The sequence below is a fragment of the Ornithorhynchus anatinus genome, chromosome 9 (assembly GCF_004115215.2).
Source record: "Ornithorhynchus anatinus isolate Pmale09 chromosome 9, mOrnAna1.pri.v4, whole genome shotgun sequence".
Classification (NCBI taxonomy): Eukaryota; Metazoa; Chordata; class Mammalia; order Monotremata; family Ornithorhynchidae; genus Ornithorhynchus; species Ornithorhynchus anatinus.
Genome location: NC_041736.1, coordinates 17937455 through 17960497, shown reverse-complemented (window position 1 = coordinate 17960497; position 23043 = coordinate 17937455). Strand labels below are relative to the sequence as shown.

Below are 23043 nucleotides of genomic sequence, written 5' to 3'. Positions count from 1 at the left end.
TCATTTCCCCCAAGTTTTTCTAGTTCATTTTTTCCCCAATTAAATACAGGAGGAATCTCATTACATCAAATTCATGGGGGGAGAAGAGGAGTCAAAATCAGTTCCTTTAACGGAATTCTGTTAAAATGTAATTAAGCTCATAAAGTTTAAAATATTATTCATTAAAATTATCAATGCCTTCCTATGAGCTACATAAAAATCCTAGAAACCAGTTCAGACCCAATCATCTCTATTCAATAAATGCCTATCGTCTTTGTGGCAATTCAGCGTTTTATTATTTCTAGAGAAAATCTGTCAATTTCAAATCACATGAGAGCTTGTATTGCACTTGTCATCAAATAATCATTCTACCCCATTTAATAATCAAAAAATTGAATCAGTAACGAAGAAGAACGAACCTGCCTTAGTTTTCCTATTTTCATGATGATTTAAGCATTGGTCATATTACAATGACACCCTCGTCATCCTCACTTTCAATTCTGGTCTCTTGGGGACTTTGTACCATCCATCACACTGCTTTTTCTGTCATTTGCTTTCTGCAGATGACTTCTGATGCAGTTTTGAAATGCCCCTGCTGATGCTCTTGAAGTTGAGGGGCAGGAGGGATTTTGATTGGTCAGAACACTGACCCACACAGTAAATCCTGATAGCCAACATCCTTGCCGCATAAATATAAAAGATACCTTCTGGTGCTTTCCTCAGTCGTTCCTCTGCCATGCAGTAGTCTGTGGAAGGCACTCTCACATTTATTAGAAAAAATACTTAGAAATATTATGTAACATACTTTTCAGAACTACTGATCTTTTTCAAGGAGGAATCATCATCGAACAAGAGCAGGAATTACATCTTGTTTCTCTCTTGACGCTCTCTAGACCATGGGAATGAATGGCCCTCGATTAAGGCACAACTAACTATGGATATGACAAAGAAATATAAATTAGGGTCTGCAAAAGCGGTCAGACAAGTGTGATACATTATTTACTACAGACTCACTGACTACATCCAAATATTTGAAGTTCACAATAGCTGCTGATAACCACATTCAATCTTGGCTTTTTCATATTAAGAATTTCCTATTTTCTAAGAAAATCATTACCCTAGTTCAGATGACGAGAGCTCTATAGAGGCACCTCAAGTTAAATTAGGAAGAATAAAGCGATGAAGTTAGTGTTGAAAATTTGTTACCAAGGTAGTGTAGGCTCACAAACAAAAATTAATGACTTCCTTTCAGAATGGAAGACTCAAGCCCTTGGTAATTGAAAAGGGCATGAAGCAGAGGATGGGCCAAATCTTAAAAAAAAAAAATAAAAAAAGTTCCAACAATGGGTTCTTATGTGAAAGCAGCCTTTTAAAAAATAAGTGATTTAAAGGAGGAAAGAGGGAGTTACGCATTAGGGAAAGCTCCAGAGAACTTGACATTGGCTTGTTTCCAAGGCATGCTTCTGATTAAGTATTGCTAGGAGTCACAATTACCACATTTTCCCCGTGCTGTAGTTAGCAAATAGAATCTAATGCAGTCCATAATGTCAATAGCCAGAATTTATAAAGTGTCTATCTTCTCCTTCCTCCCCTACAGGGAAAATAATCCCCCAAATCCTAAATAATAATAATAATGATTTTTAATGATTGGACTTGGCTATTTACTTCTGTACTGGTCAGAACCTTATTAGAATACCCTGTCCTGCTTTGTCACTACACTTTTAAAGAGATGTAACTGGAGAGATCCAGAGATTATTGACAACTTGAATGAGTCTTTTACTTCAGGTATAGTATAGAACCAGAACCTAAATTAATTTGGGTTTAGTTCCTTACCCAATAAGCCTGCAGGGAAATTATCGTAAGAAAGACAGCACTGCTATGATGCTGAGTTGGTGTCAAGTCAAGGAAGACTCGGAGTCCCTGGGTCCAAGCCCAATCATTATTTATTGCACAAGCAATGGGACAGCTTGCCTCCACCTGGGACTGACTCCAATTAGGTCCACATTCCAGGTTTTAAGCTGCTTCCCCTAACCTTGTCATGATGCTGGTTCCTTAGATCCCTCCCCTGAATGTTTTTATTTGTAGATGGCCTGTACCCTTAAGGGTCACTTGTAATGATTTGTACCCTGGAGGTTCCCTTTAATCTTATCCCAGTCCTACTATCTGGCTGTGCCTCCTTATTTTGCCTAGTTACACCACCTTATTTTGGTTATTTGATCGAAGTTATATCCTTTTTCTTGGTTCCCTCTTTCGCCTTCATTTTTAAGTGCATCAGTATTGTTGCAGCCCCTTGTCCTCCCTGATAAGCAGTTTCCTCTGCTCCCAATTACCCACCCAAGACAAACTACTTCTAATATATTGTCAGTTTTCATCTCAAATTCACAGTAAACTCCGAGGACAGGTATCTTTTGCTTTTATTCAATGCACCCAAATGCACAGTACAGTGCTCATTTAATGTTCATGAGGGTAAGGATGATGCTGAACACACTAGGTCTACAGATTCTCTAAGGAAAGGACTTTTAAAAAATATTCGTTAAGGGCTTACTATGTGCCAGACTGCACTAAGTTCTGATTCCTTAGCCTCAGGAAGAAGGTCTAGGGGAGCCTGTTTTTAAGCATATGAAGGGTTTCAACAGGCATAGTCTGGACCAGTTCTACCCTATGGACCAAACAAGAAGAAATAGATTTAGAGCAAGAAATATTTCAGCTGGGCATAAGAGAATTTCCTAGCTATCAGGATTTTTAAATGCTGCAATAATCTCAAGGGCAGGCATCATGTCTACCAACCCTGTACTCTCCTGAGCACTCAGTACAGTTCTCTACATTCATTTGGCATCAGTAAACATGAGTGACTAAGAATCAACATCAAACACTCACCTTTATTTCACTGACACCGTTCTCTCCTGGTTCTTCTCTAGCAGATCCATCTCAGGTTTTTTCACTGGCTCTTCCTATGCCTTTCACACTATATTTGTGGTTGTCCTCTTCAGACTTGTCTGGCTCCTCTTCTTCAAAATCCTTTTAAAATCCCACCTCCTCCAAGAAACTTTTCCAGATTGTCATGTCATCACAAGTACCAGCCTGTTAAGCTTGTGTATTGGATTCCTATTTTAACTTTTGTACAGATACATTTTTATTCCTGCATTTGTCATTTATTTGCTCAGCTATTTCATCCTGGTGTGTTTGTATTGCTCCCTTCTTTATCTTTACTCCACCCCCAGTCTGCACTAGCTGCCAAAAAAAATATATATACATATTAGTTTTGTCCCCTTAAATAATAGCATGCTTCTTGAGGGCTATACTCTAAGCCACTATACAGTGACCTAGCTCTCAGGAGGCCCAGAGTAACCATCGCTGACTATTGGATTTAAGCCCACTGCTTTCCCCACCACCTAGACTTTTTGAAAAGTTAGCCCATTCATACTCCATCCCCAAATCAAAACTGCTATATAATCACCAACTAGTGGTATTAAAATCAAAAAACAACCTTGCCCCCACTCTCGCTAATAAAAGTATCTAGCTTGGAAGGACAAGGTTTTTTAAGTGGGGTAGAATCTCAAAACATCTTTCCTTGTGTTCCACTGCAAAGGGTGCAACCTAAAATGAAGTGAAGGAGAGATCTGGTTCTGCAGCGAAAAAATGAGTTGCCTTTACTAGAAGAAAATCAAGCAATTGCATAATAAATATTAAAGAGACAAGCCAGGGCAATTTTTTTTTATTAAAATAAACTTTGTACATAAGCACATTATTGAACAAAAGATCCATTTACAACGTTCATTCATGACAGTTTCTGCCCATGTGCATCTTTCAAAACTACACAGCAAGAGGAAACTCCACGTGCAGAAAGACACAGTATACCCTTAGCAGGCATTAATGTTCTGTATTCCAGCATAATTTTATTACTACTAAAAAACAGACAGAGAGAACACCTATCGGTTCCCAAGAGGAAAAGAACAGTAATTTCCTGATCAATCTCACTCATCTCCAAGGCTCTTCCCATTGTGCTGGAGGCCCAACTCTGAAGACCAGCTCAGAACACTGCCTGTAACAGGCCTGAGGCAGGTCTCTCACATGAGGGTAGGCGCTAGTTCCTTAGGTTGGGCAATTAGGCTTGCTCCCCTCCCACTCCCAATCCCCCAGGGAATTGATGTTATTATTAAGCTTCGCTTGCTCTGGCTGCTTTCCAGCTTGGCTCTGGCTGCTTTCCACTCCCAGAAGGGCATCTCAAAGAGCCCCTACCCAGAACAGCTGGGGGTCTGGGGCAGCACGGAGGACCTGGAAACAGTGGTGCTAGAAGTAAGGCACAGTGTGGGCCAGGGAGCAGGAGTAGATGCGCAGCAGCCTCCTAGCCATGACCGGAAGCTAATGTGCACAAGGCATAATGGTCTGCAAAGCCACTTCCTAGCAGGCATAATTAAGCATGGCTGTGTATTTAAGAAAGCAAAACGCCAAGCATGTAGGCTGCACCTCTATCTAATTTTCACATGACAGTATTTTTTTTGGCAAATGCTGGCAATATTCTGTTAAGAAAATTGCAAGACAAGGAACATAGAGGGGGAATACTTGGGCATTAAAGTATTTCACTAGAAGTCCAAGGTTAGTCTAGTGCGCAGGCTCTACTCTACGTCTCAGGAAATCCAAAGTTGAGTCCCAATCCCCATCTGATACCGAGCTTCTCATTTCCAGACAGCCATACAGATGAACACAATCTATTCCCAGGATACAGTTCTTTGTGTTGATTAGTGTACACCTACCTAATGTCGTGATACAGTTCTATTGTGTTACCGCTTTAGCTACAATTCAGACATTCATTTAACAGTATCGTATTAAAAAACTCTCTGAAGTCTTATTGAATGCCAAGGAGCCACTAAGGCCAGCAGATGAAAAGCCCAAATTCCACCAAATTCCAGGAGCACACCACTTTATGACATAATTCTAGGACTGTTGCCCCTTGAAAGCATATCTATCTCTGGTCACAAAGCATCGCTGGCTACAAATACCAGTATGTAGATATTCATGTCCACACATACAAATAAGGGGACTAAAGAGAGGGCTTCTATGGAATTTAGCGCAGTTAGTTTCCATTGTGAATACTACCCATAAGCATTTTCTAGTGCTGTATAGAAATTTTAGTGCTCAATTAACACCTGGGCCAAATGCTAAGTATTTCGGCACCCTAGGACCCAAATTAATGAGGCTCCACAATGTGTCCCAAATACTGATGCATTAAGGTTGAATAAATTTCATAAAATTTTGGTTTTATATTTCATATTTTAGAGAATTAAAGGCACAGACTATACCTAACCAAAGGCATTACTGAAAAAGCCTCTGGAGCTTAGATTAATAAGGGACTGTAGCCTGATCATTTTGATTCAGTTCATTTTCTCTATGTTGTCCTTAGCAAAAAAAAATACTTATCAGGATTAAATTCTGAAATTGTTGAACCTTTAACAGCCCATGATCAGACAAGTTTAACAAGGAAGGCAGATCGTGGTAGAAATCAGAAAGGTGCCAGCAACGTCCTCCGTCAACTTTAGGCCTCCATTTCAAATTCACGTTTCAGACTGGATTGGGGTGGGAGGGAAAAAAAAAAGACATTTAACAGAAGGAAATATTCAATAGATATAGCCCTTTATAAGGATCTAAAATAGGACTGCTAGACAGATAAATGAACTCCAAGTTCCCACGTGAAAAGGGAAGGAAAGTTACCTCTTCAAGTAAGCGTGGACATTTCCAAATCCATGGTACTTAGCCAAATAAACCAGCACCCCTGTGGCACATCGCCCATCACGCTGTCGACAAAAGCTGCAGTTACAGATTCCACGACATGGTGGGCAGTGCCAATTCTGAAGGACCAAAAAAAAAAAAAAAAATTGAAGTAATCAGACAAAAAAAGCCAACCCCCTCAAACTTTCAGTAACCGCTCAGTTCATGCTTTAGTCCCTAAGAGCCGGGAAGGTTACACTTGTGTTACTGAGTCATTACTCCCCTTGGAGACATCATTTCTGAACAGAAAAATAAACTGGGACCTTAGAGAAGCACAACGAGTCTTGAAATGAAACCCAAATCTGAATCCAATACTATTCACAAGAAAGCCATGTATAAAATGTAGTTCAAAACCAATAGTTTCTACTGCTGTGGTAAGTGGAGACTCACACACAACTTTCATTTGTATGGTTTCTCTCCCCGCCCCCCGCCCCGGTATAAATGGTTTTATCTATGGACCCCCAACTAAAGGGAGATTTTAAGGAAGAAAGAGAAAACAAATAAATGAACCCAAAAATGCTGCGGGTGGAGATATAACTTTCTCTTCCCTCACAGATTTTTTAGGCAGGTAGGTCAGGTGGCTTTCCATGCTTCGATTTTGACAGTTAGGCTCCAAACTGAACTGCCCTGTGTTGGTGTCAGACAACCACAGGGTTACCCTTCAAAATAGTAGTTATGATCTCCTCCATGGGCTTCTATACAATTCTCTAAACCACCCTCCAAACCAGCCAATTAACATCTCAATATTTGACTAATTTCTACCTCCCTGATCACACACCAACAAGTTCAGCACTTTCTTTTTTTTTTCCATTTTAGTCTATGCTTTTACCTCTGTACAATTTTGGGTTTATATCTGTGACCTTTCCCCTTTACCCACTACATTGTACACTCTTCAAAGCAGGATTGCATCAGGGCAACAGTTACCTCAGAAAGTTGCACATGCAGAAAATAACAGGCTCAAGGGTTTAGGTAAATTCATGGAAGAAAGGACCATAGCTCCTCCTAAATAAATAGCATGTGCTGAAATGGATGCTTCTCAGGACAAGATAAATCATTTTACAATACTTACTGGGTCCAGTAACGCGGACCTAACCTCTTCACCATAACGATTACGCAGGCAGGGGCCGCAGAATTGGCCTCGCACTCCGAAACAATCTGGATTCCTGCAGTTGGTTTTGGTGTCGATTGTTTTCTGACGACACTGATGACAGGTGGAACCCTAGAAGAAAAAAAAGTCATGCCAAGGTTGTCTATTTATATATTCACGGTGACATAATGAACACATAAAACTCCTCAGTGGCATGTAATCCAGCATGTTGCCATGAAGTGCGAATGGCAAAGTGAACTGGGGCCTCCAGCTTAGGGCTAAAAACAAATTCAGGCAGGTAGCTCCATGTACACAGACCAGACTGTTGCTCAAACAATATTTACCCATCTGACAGGAAAAAAGAAAAAAGGGTCATTACAACTTAGAGAATTACATTTTTCTTAGGCTTTAAAGATCGGTATTTCATCTTTTTATTCTCCTAGAGGTCTGGGCATATATTTGGAGGCAAAAGTATCAAATCTGAATCCTAGTTTGGCCACTAATGTTCCATCCCCCTCTGTGCCACACATTATTCAGAGAAGCCCCTACTAATGATCGATTGTAGATCTTCTCCCGGGAGGAGCCGCAGATGTTATCCAGCTCTTCTTCAGTGATTTCTTCCACTGGACGCACAATGTGAGGAAGGGTCATGGTACCCGGGCGACCCCTTCGAGGTCCTTGATCTTCCTACATGAGAAAGGACACTGAGTCACCATTTTAGTTCTTTAGCTGTATCTATTATTTATATGTACACTCCTGCTATCAGATGACATGCTTTCTGCAATTTTAACTTGATATGCACCCCATTCAAGAAATTTCTAAACAAATGAGAAAAAATTACAGAACAAATGTTTTCCTCAAAGTTTCAACTAGAACTGACTGCTTCATATTTAATGCTGTGAAACAAGAGAATTGCATTGGTTCCTCTAGCATTTTGGAGCTCACCTCCAAGTATCCATCTATTGTCTTCCTCTTTCTCACTAAGCTGTATTTATCTTCAAAATCCTCTTCTTCTGGTGGAGGAGTTGGGGGGCCATCAATTAGAGACCTGGATCTGGTGTGAGGACGAGTGCTTCGTTCAGGGTTCCTCCGTGAAGGACCTCTTGGGAATGAACGCCTGGAAACTGGCTTTGACTGTCGAGGGAACACACCACAACATTACAAACCCTTCTTGTTCCAGAAGGGTAAAAGACTTTGAGGGGTTATCTAAAAGCAAGCCATTGTAGAACCTTTTAGAATTTGAGGCCAGTGCCAAGGCATTTGTCTGCAACCCACCAGTCTCTCTTAAGGGATTCTCCAAGGAAAGCTATGGCTTTCTGCTGATTTGAGGGTCACAAAACCTGGCCTCCTGGCAACACCATCTTTCAACCCTCCTATGAGGAGCAATCTCTCTGGACCTTGAGAGATTTACCAGGTTACTGTTCCACAGAAACCTAAGAAGAAAGGTTTCCTATTCAACTCCAATTTAGCAGGGTGTGCCTGAATACTCACAAGAAGCACATTTTCCAAAAGACTGTAAATTCCATCCAGGGCTGTTCATTTTAGCACAGGGCTTGACACACAATAAGTGTTTAATATAGTACAATTACTACGGAAAATGAATGGGGAGATGGGCAAGCAAAAATGCTCAAGGGCAGAGTAAGTGGATACTTGTTTTACAAGCTTTTTGATTGTCATCATCAGTAGGAAGCTTATCCACAGAAAGCACATTAAAATAAAAATGAACTTCCACTTACTGGACTAGCACATGACAGTGATCTTCTCCCAGTGAACAAACCAGGGATGCTTTGTAATTCTGACATTAGTTTTGCAAGCTGCAAATGCAAAAAAAGACACAAAAAAAGCCATAATAGACCGTCAATGGTATATATTGCATACTTACTATGCGCAGATTACTGTACTAAGCACTTGGAAGAGGACAATACAGCAGAATTAGCTCATTATGGGCAGGGAACATGTTCGCTATGTGTGTCTTTTACAGTTTCAACTTGGCAAATGCCTAAAAGAAACAATAGCAGCTGCCTCCACATTCTTTGATGACCAAGTTGTAGACACTGACAATTGATTGCTCTGGTATCATTTCTGATTAATAGATAGTCTAATCAGTGACCAGAAGATAAAGAAATGCTACAATATTCTAGAGTTCTCAGGGCTGAGAACACAACTCCCACCAATTAGCTCTTTGAAGCTTAGAACCCGCCCAACCCCAAGAAAAACCAGATGGATGAAGGCAGCTCTGGGCAAACATACCATTGCCTTGTTTTCTTTTATGTTTAAAGCTCTTTTCTCCAAAAAGCTGGATCCTTTCTCATCTTCTGAATCAGAATCAGAGTGTGACACACTAGGCACTGGTGATTTGGGGCGGGATGGTTTATCTCTGTTCTTCCCCTTTGTATCTCGACTGGGAAACTTCAGGGCGACTCGCAAAGGAGCTGGGTGCTTCATCTGACTCCTTGTCCTCCTCCTTTCATCATGTGATTTCAGTTTCTGTTTAAAGTTGTTTAAAAATTATAATGGTTTACTACCTCGCTGAGAAGCCAGAGGGCCTAAAAAGATGCAGTTTTTCAATAACAAACCCATACAAAAGTAAAACAACTTGCAAACACACACACATTGGCATTAGTAAGCGGCACCAGCTGACAAACAACATCTTAGCCAAATGACAAGCATAGCATTTAGGGGGTGAGGCTAGGTCTGTGTCAATTTATGGTAGGAAAGAGGGTCATGTGATGGCCTTACTCTTTAAAAGGCCCCTCAGGACAACAGACTTACTGAATTTTTAAATGAAGAACAGTATTTTCTATTTCACAAATATTTAAAAATCTAAAAAAACAAACGAACTACTTTTAACAGATTCAATTGTTTGCAGTTCATTGTTTAAACCATTAACTGCACCCTCCTTAAAGGGAGTCAAAAAGATTTGAAAACTTTCTTGTCATATCAAAGACTTAAATTTCAAACTCACCATTCCATCACGTATCTCACTTTCTGAAAAACCGCAGAAGGATTCATCATCAGAGTCCGTAAGAAAAATATTAGCCAGTTCTTTAGTGATATCTGGCCTGAATTTGGGTTTCTGAAAAATTCCACAATTCCCCATTTTATCTTGAACCTCACTTTCTGAAAACCCACAGAATGATTCATTATCAGAATCCTCATAAAAAACGTTTGCCAGTTCTTCACTGATATCTGACCTGAATTTGGGTTTCTGTAAAATAAATAAATAACACTGTGTATCTTTTTTTCCTTTTGAAGAACCAATTTTCCATAAACCGTGCAGAGAGCAAATCACATTTACAAGTGCACTACAAGAGAATAGCTTTTGTTACAAAGAAAAATGGTTCAGGGGTTTACAAATGATTTCTGAGTTGTTATGGCAAATCATCAGGCATGTTAGGTTAGGCGACATTTCAAAAGGATAGAATAAGTAGCTAATCTACCTCCAACAATTACTACCTAGAACCACAAGCAAAAAAGTGAAATGAAATTACAGTGTATACTGTATTTTCATAACGGCTGTATAGAAATGTAGGCAAAAGCAAGCAGTTTTAATCACGCACAAAGCATTTGGGGCATTTTAAGCTCTGTAGATTCAATTCTGTTTATTCTCATACTGCACTTACTGTGTTTGCAAAATTATCAGAAGCAAAACTGTCACAACTGTCATCAGAGGATGATGAGGTTTCCATGGAAATCAGTTTCACGTTTCGGAATCTTTTGAAGTTCTTCTTTATAGAAAGATCTCTTTGCTGTAGATGGAGAAGGGTAATAAAATATTGAATATGATGTTTACTATAGAGTCTGACTTTTAAACATTCAGGACATTTCATACATTTTCCAGGAGCTAGGTCAACAGCAGGATTAGCATTTTAAAAAAACCCACACAAACCCCCCCCCCCCCCAAACCAACAAACCAAATAACCTTCAAATGGGCCCATGGCCAAGCCAAACCTAGATTTTTTTTCACCAAGAAATCCTGGGAGGAAATGATTACATGTCTTAACAATTTATTCAAGCATATGCACACATTAACATATGCTGAATCGCCCCAGATCCTATGTTTCCACCCACCTCCGTTATCTTGCTAGATTCTAAAAATCACTCCACTTTAGGTTCTTTTAATTTTATGGTATAGTTTATCTAAAAGGAAATACATGAGATAAAGATTTCTGGGGTAGTTTCAAAACTCTCCCACCAACATCAAACTAATTAGCTCGTGCTATAGAATCTTTGGGCATTGCAGTGTGATGCTAATTTCCCAAACTCCCCAAATGGGCAAGGTCACTACCTCAGATGGCAAACTTCCAAAAAGGGCTTAAGTATTCCAGCAAGTAGTGATGGTGATTTAGGTCAAGTCCCTACAAGATGAATGGCACAGTATAACGAACAAATATTTTAAGGCAATAACTCCCCACCCCTCGAAGGACCTTCTAAGAGAAGGAATGTAAGAATCAAGCCAAATTCCCGCAGGTATTTATTTTAGCCTACACAATCTCTGCCCTCTACAGTGTCAGCTGGATAAAGGTCTTCTTACGCCAGCACTAACCATGTGAATTACTGAAAGCTCCCCTCCTCCAGGAGGCCTTCCCAGACTGAGCCCCCCTTTTCCTCTGCTCCTCCTCCCCATCACCCCATCTCCCTCCCTCTGCTCTACCCCCCGCCCTGCCCCACAGAACTTATGTATATATGTACATATTTGTTCTACTTTATTAATGATGTGTATATATCCATAATCCTATTTATATTGATGCTATGGATGTCTGTGTATTTGTCTTGTTTTGTTGTCTGTTTCCCCCCTTTTAGATTGTGAGCCCATTGTTGGGTAGGGTTTGTCTCTATTGCCGAATTCTACTTTCCAACTGCTTCATACAGCACTCTGCACACAGTAAGCACTCAATAAATACGACTGAATGGATGAATGAACCAACGAACCATGAACAAATGTGTATGGGAAAGCTTTTGGACCCTGGCTCTGCCCTTTGTCTGCTGTGTGAACTGGGGCAAATCACTTAACTTCTCTGTGCCTCAGTTACCTCATCTGCAAATTGGGAATTAAGATTGTGAGCCCCATGTGAGACACAGACTGTGTCCAAGCTGACTGGCTTTTATCTACTCCAGTACCTAGTACAGTGCCTGGCACATATTTATTATTCTATTTTGTTAATGTGTATACTTATATAATTCGATTTATATTGATGCTACTGATGCCTGTTTACTTGTTCTGATGTCTGTCTCCCCCCACTTCTAGACTGTGAGCCTGTTGTTGGGCAGGGATTGTCTCTGTTGCTACATTGTACTTTCCAAGCACTTAGTACAGTGCTCTGCACACAGTAAGCGCTCATACAATTGAATGAACATACCAAGCGATTAATACCATAAAAAGCGTATCTTTAGCACTTTGGTAAGTTAACACCAATATTACCTTTCAGCACAAATTAGGAAATCCATAAGTTTGTATGCACCCCAAATAATTCTTGCCTTTGACACTTAAATATACTTAATTCTTTAAGTTTCCTTACCACATTTTTCTTTTTAACGGTGGTAGCGAGCTTATCAGTAATTGACCAACTAAGGAGTAGTTAAAGCAGACAACTAAATGCGCCCTAAAAGGTAGGAAAGCCTCAGGTCACCCTTTTAATTGCGGCTACTCACAGCTGAATTCGAGTATCCCACTTTACACTTTTACGTGAATGGGGTAGATTGGATGTTCAGCTGGACAAAAATCAGAATTCTATTCCTAGCTCTGTCACTGACACCTGAGGTCTTGAAAGGGGCACTTAACCAACAAATACCAATCAGTGATCTCCATTGAACACCTAACAATGATAGTGGCAATTTAACCTCTCTTTGTGCTTATTTCACTTCCCAAACTCAGTATTAGGGATGTACACTGATAGATCGAAGAACTCCCGTGGTAAAATGTCATGCGGAATTTGAGATACGATTGAAAAGGGTGGAACAGCAAGATTGCTTCTGAATTTATCTACTGGCCATCCCAGGAGAACATCTTCAGGAAACGGTAAAGGAGATGCAACATTTTTAATCTCTTTGTTTTGTAACATTTGAGGGTCTTTTTTTTTTAAAAAACTTTTCCCCCACGCCATAACTGACAGCAGCTCCTTCATTTACCGTAAGGCTGTCTTCAGGTTTCAACAGTTCTTACGTGATTTGTATTCTGCCAAAATTCACGGTATTTTAGAGAGCAGTGGGCCACCCCAGAAAGTTGTTTGTCGCAAGGGGTGCCAGGTTTTTAGATGGAAAGTTAACTAAAGACTGGCCATCCATATCGATTTTTTACTGTCAAAACCCACAGACTGTCATCTATCACTATTCCCAAAATCATTTCAGCTTAAATTACATCCAAGGAAGGCATACAGGCCATTTGATCGAAGAAATAAATGTGTATCATCTTCTCAACCCCGTCACGTTTGCAGGATCCTAAAGACTGACCGGGACCTGATCTCAAAATGGGATTTGAAAGCTTTCTTGACGCTGTTTAAAGGCAATATTTAGCAGCCACCAACGACTTTTAAATTCGTTTCCCCACTTCACCTGAGTCGACAAGGTTCATTCCAAAAGGCGTCACCACCCCCTCCCTCCCCCCCAAATATCCCGGTGCAACTTGCAGAGGGCGAGGTACATAAAGGAGTCCGGGGTGGGGGTGACACCAAAGCGAGGGCTCCTGCGCTGCTTGGGCGGGGGCCGATGAGCTCGAAAACCATTTCCTCTCCCCGCCCAGACCCCTTCCACGTTTCAACCCCTCCAGGCCCCCATTAAAACGCTCCCCCCCTCCCCTGGCCCCTCTAGCCCCGCCCCCGCATCACACGCCACTTTCCGGCCCTCGTTTCTGCAAGAAAAGGGGCCGCGTTGGGGGATCATCCCTTCCGGCCTGGGGGGGAAAAAGGAGGGCTAGTCCGGGGCGGAAGCAGGCTTGCATCTCATGGGCAAGGAGGGAAGGCGGCCACTAGCCATCGCCTTCTGCAAGGCGAGCCCGTCTAGGCACGCATTCATTCATGCAATCGTATTTATGGGGCGCTTACTATGTGCAGAGCATCCGTCCAACGGCTGCCCGGCTCTTAAAACAGACCCCAAACAAGACCCTCCGCCGGCCTGTCCTATCTCTCCGCATCCACCATCAATGCAGTGATCAGTCCCCAACCAACCCGCTGCTCAACTGGGGCTGGGGGGCCTATACCGTGCCCACCTTAGGGACCTAAAAGTGTGTTTACACCCGGGACCACAACACGACCAAAACTTGCACCACGCTGCAGCTTTTCTGCTCCAGCGTTATCTCCTTCCAGCTGGCGCGCCGCACAGATTCACTCCCACGTGGGAGCCAAGTTAATTCTGCAGCAAGTCCAACTTCAAAACTTTTAATTCTCAGCAGCCACTCGAAATCCTTCCCCCCCACCCCCAGATCTTGTCTCCGAGCCTTCAACGAAATTGAGGGCAGCTCCCCAAGCGAGGGGAGAAGAGGGGCTGGCTTTCCCCCCAAGTCCAGTTTTCGCAGACGCCCCCGGTTGACTTCCTTGGCTAAAGTTGCTTCTCGAACCCCTAAAATCCCCCTTCCCCGCACCCCCCCGGCTCCGACCTCTTGCATGCACGTTGTGCCCACACTCACCGGCTCGCCGAAGGGACCCATGCTCGCGGCAGGGCGGCCAAAGAAGTGCTTTAAAAAGGGGGGAAAGCGGAGGTGAAACCGTGCAGGAGGAGCGCCAGTCGAGACTGCGGGCGGGGCTGGCGCCAAACCCCAGCCGAGGCAGGGCGGTGCTGCGGCCCGGGCCTTTCCCGCGTTCCGGGACAGGTCCTGCCCGCTGCAACAACGTGGACCCCTTCTGCCTGCCCTTTAAAAAAGAAAATATGCCCCGAAAACCGACGGCCTCGGGTGAGACCATACCAGTCGAGGTGGGCCCGAGTCGTCCCTCCCCAAAAAGGGCACGCTCCCTTTTTTTCCAAGTCCAGCGCTCTCTACACCGCTGCGAGGTCCTGAGCGAATGGCGCGAAAACGGTTCATATTGGGCCCCCCAAAGTTGCCAGCCGATTTGCATAAAGAGGCAGGAAGAGGGAGCGGTACAGCGAGGGCAATGGAGGGGGTGGGGGGAGAGCTAAGGAGCAGGAGTTTGCAAGCTTGTTCATTCATCAATACTATTTATTGAGCGCTTACGAGGTGCAGAACCCTGTAATAATGTTGGTATTTGTTTAGCGCTTACTATGTGCAGAACACTGTTCTAAGCGCTGGGGTAGATACAGGGTATTCAGGTTGTCCCACGTGGGGCTCACAGTCTTCATCCCCGTTTTACAGATGAGGCACAGAGAAGTGAAGTGACTTGCCCACGGTCTCACAGCTGATAAGTGGCAGAGTCGGGATTCGAACCCATGACCTCTGCCTCCCAAGCCCGGGCTCTTTCCACTGAGCCACGCTACTTCACTAGCACTTGGAGTGTACAGTTCGGCAACAGCCAGGGAACAGGAGTTTGCAAGCTTCTGCAATAGTACTTATTGAGTGCTTACTACGTGCAGAGCACTGTACTAAGCGGTTGGAGTGTACAGTTCGGCAACTGCTAGGGAACAAGAGCTTGCCAGCTGCTTCATTCATTCAATAGTACTTATGGAGGGCTTACTAGGTGCAGAGCACTGTACTAAGGGCTTAGAGTGTACAATTCGGCAACAGATAGAGACAATCCCTGCCCACGACAGCTTTGAACCCAAACATGGGAGTCGAGACAACACCCACCCCCGTGTCTTTCATTTCTACTGCCTCGTGCTTGTGCGTGCCATAGCCCACCTAAATACCGTGTATAGTTATGGACGCTGATAAAGTCAGCCCTGGTAGCTGGAGTTTTATGAAAACCTGAAAAGCTAATGGATTTTTTTATAGCACCTTATCTCTACCTTCTAATTAACATGAGCCATCAGAGGGAGTTCCGAATTAGCTTCACGTGCACAGCTGTCGCTTGTGTAAATCACTGTTGCACGAGTTAATTAGTGTGCCTCCTTTTCCGGTGCTTAGAACAGTCCCCTGCATATTGCAGGCGCTCAAAATGCTCTACCAGTATTACTGCTATTCGGGCATTCGTTAAATGCCTACCATGTACCAAGCACTGGGCCGAACGCTGGGGTAAAATCCAACAGATGAAGCCCAGTCTCTGTCCCCCACTTGAGGCTCAGGATCTAAGTGAGGGTAGACAAAGACAATGGATTGCAACACCGATTGAAAGAGTCCGCAAGCCAAGAAGAAACATTGTGTCCGGGCAAGTAAAAGAATGGATCTTGAAGGTGAGAGTCCTTAGTTACAAACCCTCGCTGCTTCCCTGGGGAATTAAGGGTTCTGCAGAGCGTCTTATGGCTCGAGGGGTCCGGGCTACCGACCCAGCAGCCCGACAATCCCTAGGAAATTATGTGCCAAAACATTGCAAACTCGTGTGCAGTTAGTCCAAGCACTGGGACAAGCGTTTTAGTAAAAGCAAAGTTTTTCTTGAACTGCAGGAGCAGACAATAACTTAGTTTTGTCAACAAAAACTTCCCCCAGAATAGCCATATGAGCACACTTTCAAGTGCTGCTTGTAAAACCACACAGAATTGCCTTTTGAAAAGGGGAATACTTATGGGGGCTTTTCTTCTTAAACTCTGCACTGAAAATTGTTTTTGAAGAAATTGTGGTATCTTTTTCTGAACGTCAGTATTTGCCAGTATTATTTCCTTGACGGTTCTAGTTGAAATGCTTTGGGTTGGGAAAAGATCAATCTTTAAATAGTGAATTTGGGAAGAAACCAAAAGTACTGCAAGTCTCTAAATGTCGTTAGTGTTTGAGGCTCCAGTCAGTCCCAGCCATGTCTGTGGGGAAAATAAGCAAATTGCACAAAATTCATTGTGTAAACCATTTCAACCTCCTAGAAATAACCTCAACTCCAGGTTTGGGGTTCAACTGAGGATAGCTGAGATTTGTAATCCTAAAAAAAAAATCCATGAAGCATTGGTATTCTGAGTCTGTGCCCGGGTCTGAGATAGGGTGTCTCAAGACCCCAAAATGCATGGTATTTACAAGGCTTCTCCTTCATCCTCTCTTCCTACTTTCCCCCTCCCCGCCCCCTACATATTATACTCCTACTGCCCAAAATGAGGGTTTCCTGGCTTTGTGTGTTAAGGATCCTTCTGGACTATAAGATTGTTATGGGCAGGGAACGGGTCCATTAATTCTGCAGTATTATCCTCTCCCAAGTACTTAGCATAGTGCTCTGCACAGAGTAAATGCCAAAGAAGTACCATTGATCGTTAGTGTGGATTTTACATGAGCATTTGTTTCAAAACTAATGGCAACTGGGCCAACTGTGGGAGGAATGGAATGAGGATTTGATTTTTTTTTTTTTTTGGTATCAATAACTGGTATTTAACTGCCTACTATATGCCAAGCACTGTACTAAGTTCTGGGGTAGATATTAGATAAGCCGGTTGTACATGGTCCTTGTCCCTCATGAGGTTTACAGTCTAAGGGGGGATGAGAATAGGTATTACATCCCCATTTTACAGATAAGGAAACAGGCACGTGGAAGTTGTGACTTGCTCAAGATCACTCAGCAGACAATCAATCAGTGGTATTTATTGAGCACTAATTGTTTTGCGGAGTACTGCACTAAACACTTCAATCATTTATTGAGCACTTATTATTTGCAGAGCACTGTTCTAAGCCTCGGGAAGGTACAATATAACAATAAACAGTGACATTCCCTGCCTACAATGAGCTCAACACTTGAGAGCATAAGATACAGTACATACAACAGACACATTCCCTGCCCACTAGGAGCTTCCAGGCAAGTGGCAGCTGTAGGTTTAAACTCCAGGTTCACTGACACTCTGGCCCATGCTCCTCTTCTCTGTTTCTCAGGCCCAATGTCAAAGCTGAAAGGCTTGTATAGTCTACTACTGATAGCTGGGTTGGCAACAGTTTCCTAGTTCAGGTGTTTATTTTTCTAAGAGAAATCGCTCAGGATCCTGGGAATTACATATCTTGCAAATATAATGGTGGTATTAAGCGCTTACTATGACCATGCACTGTTCTAAGCGCTGGGGTAGATACAAAGAAGAAAGGCAAAGTTTCTCAAGATCACACCTTACTAGCAGAGCTGAGACTTTTCTTTAAGCTAGTATTGTATCCAGCCCCCATATAATTTCAAATGATCAAGGTAACTTGACTTTTTCTAGTATTTAAATTTGGTACGATACTTTTAATGAAAATATGAACTTTCCACAATGCTTTATACAATGAATTCTGAGTTCCTAGAGAAGAAGTGTCTATTTAAATATTAAGCTGGCTACCTTGAACCCATATGTATTAATATGTAGTCTATTCTGGGTTGGGAAGTGAGTTGGAGAGGCCCAGAATGGGGCGCCAGTAAAAGATGTTGCAGTACCCATGTTCTCATTTCATTCAGATGAATTTTTTGAGCACTTACTATGTGCAGAATTATTTCCAAGTGGTCCCACGTTTTGGGTTTGGTTTTTTTTCTCGTTTTTTTTCCTCATCTCAAGCAGCCTTGGATCAGGGGCATCAGGTCAGCCTGATGTCGCAGCCGATCCTCACTGCCAGGGAGTAGACATGATGTCAGCCCCTGCGCTGTAGTGTGCCAGGCAGCCGGTTGGCAGCCAGTGATGCCGTTTCCTCTCGCGGGCAGCTGGCATTGCAGGCAAGGCATGGGGGCCATTGCTCAGTAGGGATGGGAAAAAGCTGGCCTGAGCTTCCCACTGCTCCTGCTTCGGCCAGCAGGATGTGGCCTCAGGCTCAGCCTAGGAACCCTTGGTGATCTCCTCATCTTCACCAGTCTGCAGGGTGAACTGGAGCAGCCTCGCTCCCACTGTCACCATGCTCTGAAATGCCTTGACTCACCCCCTACCCCTGCAAAACCTGTCCTTTTAGGAATCTCTAGGGAGCAGCCACAGCTCCTATAATTCTCTTGCCCCCTCACCATTCTTCTATAAAGCAACTTTTCCTTTCACCCCTAATTGTACCTCTCCTCTACACTTGTTTTCTTATTTGTCTTATGTTGAAATATTCAACCATCTCCTAATATATTGTTGCTACTGTCCACTCCATCCTTGTTCTTCCTCCTGCTCCCGTTGTTTGTAAATCATTTAAAAATATGCCTGTTTCTCCATTAGTCTGTAAGTACCTAGAGAGCCGGAACTGTCTTTTGGTTTTGGTGTGTTCTTCCAAGCACAGTATAATGCTCTGTTCACAGTAGCCTCTCAGTAAGTACTGTTGATAATGATATTGAAAGTTGAATCTAGTTCTACATTGGCTATACACTCCAATTACTCCAGTTTTTACTGCATTACTAGTAGACATTAAACCAAGTGTGGCGATTTGAAGTTGTCATCTTTACAAGATCTGCTGGTATTGCTTTTCCCCTAAAGCCAAATGTATTCCAAGTTATTTTATTGGTAGATTCGTTTAACTCAACAGTAACCCTTGGAAAACTTTCTAGACAAACTGTAACAATGGATAATGTTGATAATAAATTAGGGTAGGTCAAGGGCCCCAGTGGGCTTGCTGCATATAGGTTTCACAATGCAGTGTAAAGTGAACCCAAGCTGCTCTGAAAGCTAAGGATCTTAAATAGGTCAAGGCACAATAGAGAACCAAAAGCTCAAAAAGAATTATTACAGTGCATGCGGTTGGACTCCCTTTAAGCCCACTAGAATCTGTCACATCAAGCATCGGTCTTTTAAATCACCCCATAATTATAGACTTACCTGTTCTAGTGGCTTCCCAAAGGGTACATAAAGGCAGATAAACCTTAAACAGTCCACAATAGCCTGAGCTACCCTTCCTTTCCGGAATCCATTCCCTGGGATGGGGTGGTCCATGCCACCCATGAAGATTTTAACCCACAAAGGTTTTCCAAACTAAATGTAATGTATGTAACATATATATTTGTGTTTATAGACTGAAATGTAAGTATGTAACATATAATCTTGTGTTGGTGGTCTTCTGACATTTGAAGTTAGCTGCTAAGGCCTCCTGAAGTAAAGGAAGTAAAAATATAGCCGTTTTAACAGGGTGGAACAGCCAGTTTTTTCACTAAGATTCTTCATCTCTGAGCGATGTTTCGCTGAAGTGCTTAAAATATAGTGCCACCACAATTATTGGAAAGGTTCATGGTGGGTCATGATCTGGATAACTCAGAAATATTATAATGGGCGATGTTAAGGCAACAGCCCTGATTTAGTGAGTCACATGAGAGACAGAGGACTGGGTGGTTCCAAAAAGCAACACTGATTTCCTCAGAAGCTAAATCAGGGCATTAGGGAATATCTCTTGTTTGGCTACTGGAGAAACTGGTTCCTCCCTTTTCAAACACCCAGTGAGGTTTAGTGGAAAGAGCACGGGTTTGAGAGTCAGAGGATGTGGTTTCTAATCCTGGCTCCATCACTGGTCTGCTGTGTGATCTTGGGCAAACTGCTTCACTTCTCTGTGCCTCAGTTATCTCAATCTGTAAAATGGGATTAAGGCAGTTGCCCATGTGGGGCAACTGATTGCTTGTATCTACCCCAGCGCTTAAGACTATAGCTGGCACATAGTAAGCGCTTAGCAAATATTATTTTAAAAATTGATAAAGAAAATTAGGAGGTGCCGGAGGAGTCGTCAAAAGTTGAAATGTACTAAAAAGAGGTCCTTGAAAATGTTTGGGATCAGGTGTCTTTAACCACACCCCACACCAATTCTGAATACAAACACCTAGAGACACCTGGATTTCCCAATGGGCCATATAAACCCTGACCTACAGTGGCAAATTTTGATGAGATGGTCATTTTTCAGGAAGCAAGAATGGAAAAAAAACTAAAAAAACTTCTTTCTAAATTGTATAAGACTTCCCAGGATTTTATTCGTTTTTTCAATTGTAGTTTCATCTTGCAAACTAAATGAATATTTTACATAGGGCAATAGGATTCTTTATGAGCTTGTCCAGGAAAGGTGCTGCTGTTTGTGTAAGACCCTCACCCTCCCCTCCCCACTCCCTTCACCTCTTTTATTTATTTGTGTGTAAGTGGTGAATGTTGCTAAGAAAAAAATGATTAAAAATGTTTTGTCACGGGATGATTGTCATCAATCTCCTACAGCATCTCCATCATCCAATGATAATATTCTTTGTGTCTATTATGTGCAGAACATTATACTTAAGGGCTTAGTGTACATCACTGATGGAATCTATCGACTCCATTGTATTGTACTCTCCCAAGTACTTAGTCTAGTGCTCTGCACACAGTAAGCACTCAATAAATAACATTGTCTTTTGCTCCTCATTTAGAGTTCCTGCCCTTTAGGGTTTTTCAACGGAATGGGGGAAGATAGGCAGACTTAAATTATTTACAAACAATGGGAGATAGAGCTATTCCTTCCCGAAAGGAAGGTGAGGTATTTTGACTATGGAAATTTCAAGGTCAGTTCATAGTGATATATAGTTTCTAAAAGCTTCCTGTTAAAATTTTATACTTAGAAAACTAAGGCCGAAATTCTCCTAGTGCCTGTGGGTGACGAAATGGTAAATACACCCTATCCAATCAATCAGTGGTATTTATTGAGCACTTGTGTTACAGAGCACTTGAATTGGGAGCAAATTCATTGCTTACCAACATCTCCTCTTGACTTTTCACTACTATTATTATAGGCAGCCATACCTGGAAGGGCTACAGGCTTCTCATTTTGCAGTACTGTATTCCTTTCCTTCCTCTTAGTAATGGTTACAATATTAAGTGCTTACTCTATATTAAGTACCAGGGTAGATTCAAGATAATCAGAGACAGTCCGAGACAGTCCCTGTTGCAAATGGGGCTCACAGTCTAAAGGGGAGGGAGAACAAGTATTCCCCGCTCCCCCCCCAATTTTGTTCATACTGTTGTCTATCTCCCCCTCTACTGTGAGCTTATTGTAGGCAGGGAATGTGCCTCCTAATTCAGTTGTATTAATCTCTCCCAAGTGCTCTGCACAAAGCAAGCACTCAGTAAATACGATTGATTTTATAGATGTGGAAACTGAGGCACCAAAAAGTTAAGTGACTTGCTGAATGACACAGTTGTAGAGTTAGGATTAGAACCCATGTGCTTTGACTTCCTGGCCTGTGCTCTTTTCCCTAGGCTACATTGCTCCTCCTCCTTCAACCCCTATTCCCCTCCTCAACTACCTTACCACTTTCCTTGCTTTGTTCAGCCTTATCTGGCACCTTAATTTGCTCTCCTGCTACAGTATTAAAATGGCCAATTTAATCTTTGGGCTAACAATGTAAAAACCCTATGCAAACTTTATGCCCTTTTGATTGTTTTAATGTGAATCAACTTAATATTTGTCACCCCATAACTGAGTCACTCGGAGGTTTTAACCTGCCAAAATTGCAGAGCAAATTGATGGCAAAATATGGGATAATTACACATCTAATCATTCTCTGCCTGAAGAGATATTTGGCAATTGGAATTTTTCAATAGAAAGAGGAGAGGGTAAGCATACGTAAGAATATGGTTTGGTTGAACAAAGAATATTAACGAGTGCATTCCAAGCTGGGGTTCTTTTTACCACACATAGAGCCCTTAGAATATAGACAAGTTTGGTGCATTTGTTCTAATATGTATTCACAGCTTGAACCATAACATGCTATTCCAAGCCAGCATGGTGCAAACTGCAAATGTGTAATTATAATTTTCATTTGAGTTTTTATAATCTATTAAGATAGAATAAATAGCAAGAAATCCTCTTAAAAAGCAGTCAGTTGTGCATGCAACTATAGCTACTTTTCAAATCTTAGTATCAATAATTTTTTTTGATGCTTAATTTTGAATAATGTGCCTAATTTAAGGATTTCAAAGCACTTTATGAGATTAAAGAAAATTTGTCTTATCACAGTGAGGTAGGGAAGCCTGGAATTAATATTTCTTTTTACAAATAATGGGGATGGGATATTACGGGTTAAAGGATGAGAGGAGAATATATGAATTGGAAATCAGTAGAGACCTGACAGACTCCCTAAAAACTATTATCACCTCCTTAGGGTTAACTTGTTTTCATATTCTTTGCAAAATCTCCAGCTCATCTTTACTTTGCAGATATAAGGACATAATAGGAGTAACAGAAAACCAGACAGTTTATCAAAGATTCACAAAGGTGCAACTGTAGTCAAGATCAAGGTTAGCACAGAAAAACATAAAATGACAATAGAAATTTCAGT

General features: G+C 42.1%; 1 protein-coding gene and 1 long non-coding RNA gene across 3 annotated transcripts in view; one reads left to right on the top strand and one right to left on the bottom strand.

The window, feature by feature from the left end:
• Positions 1 to 23043, top strand: part of LOC120638598 — a 158102-nt gene that overhangs the window by 98982 nt on the left and 36077 nt on the right. The window contains exon 6 of the long non-coding RNA XR_005660326.1: positions 12708 to 12851. This is a non-coding gene — a long non-coding RNA (uncharacterized LOC120638598). The remainder of the gene's footprint in view (positions 1 to 12707; positions 12852 to 23043) is intronic.
• Positions 3662 to 14622, bottom strand: CDCA7 (cell division cycle associated 7). 2 transcript variants are annotated; one of them, XM_007671247.4, is made up of 10 exons: positions 14454 to 14621; positions 10456 to 10581; positions 9798 to 10040; positions 9083 to 9319; positions 8569 to 8646; positions 7778 to 7966; positions 7382 to 7519; positions 6815 to 6964; positions 5689 to 5825; positions 3662 to 5543 (listed from the first exon to the last, which is right to left on the bottom strand). In XM_007671247.4, the coding sequence occupies exons 1-10, from the start codon at positions 14472 to 14474 to the stop codon at positions 5513 to 5515; spliced, it is 1350 nt and encodes a 449-aa protein (XP_007669437.1). In that variant the 5' UTR covers positions 14475 to 14621; the 3' UTR covers positions 3662 to 5512. The 2 variants fall into 2 exon arrangements, with proteins under 2 accessions (XP_007669437.1, XP_007669438.1); XM_007671248.4 differs by lacking the exon at positions 9798 to 10040 and having other exon boundaries at positions 14454 to 14622.

Coding starts and splice junctions, on each gene's coding strand:
- CDCA7 (XM_007671247.4), bottom strand. CDS start 14,474: ATGGGTCCCTTCGGCGAGCCG. Junction 9,320..9,797: donor GTGAGATACGTGATGGAATG/GTGAGTTTGAAA, acceptor AACTTTAAACAG/AAACTGAAATCACATGATGA. Junction 6,965..7,381: donor AGATCTACAATCGATCATTA/GTAGGGGCTTCT, acceptor TTTTTCTTCTAG/GGTTCCACCTGTCATCAGTG.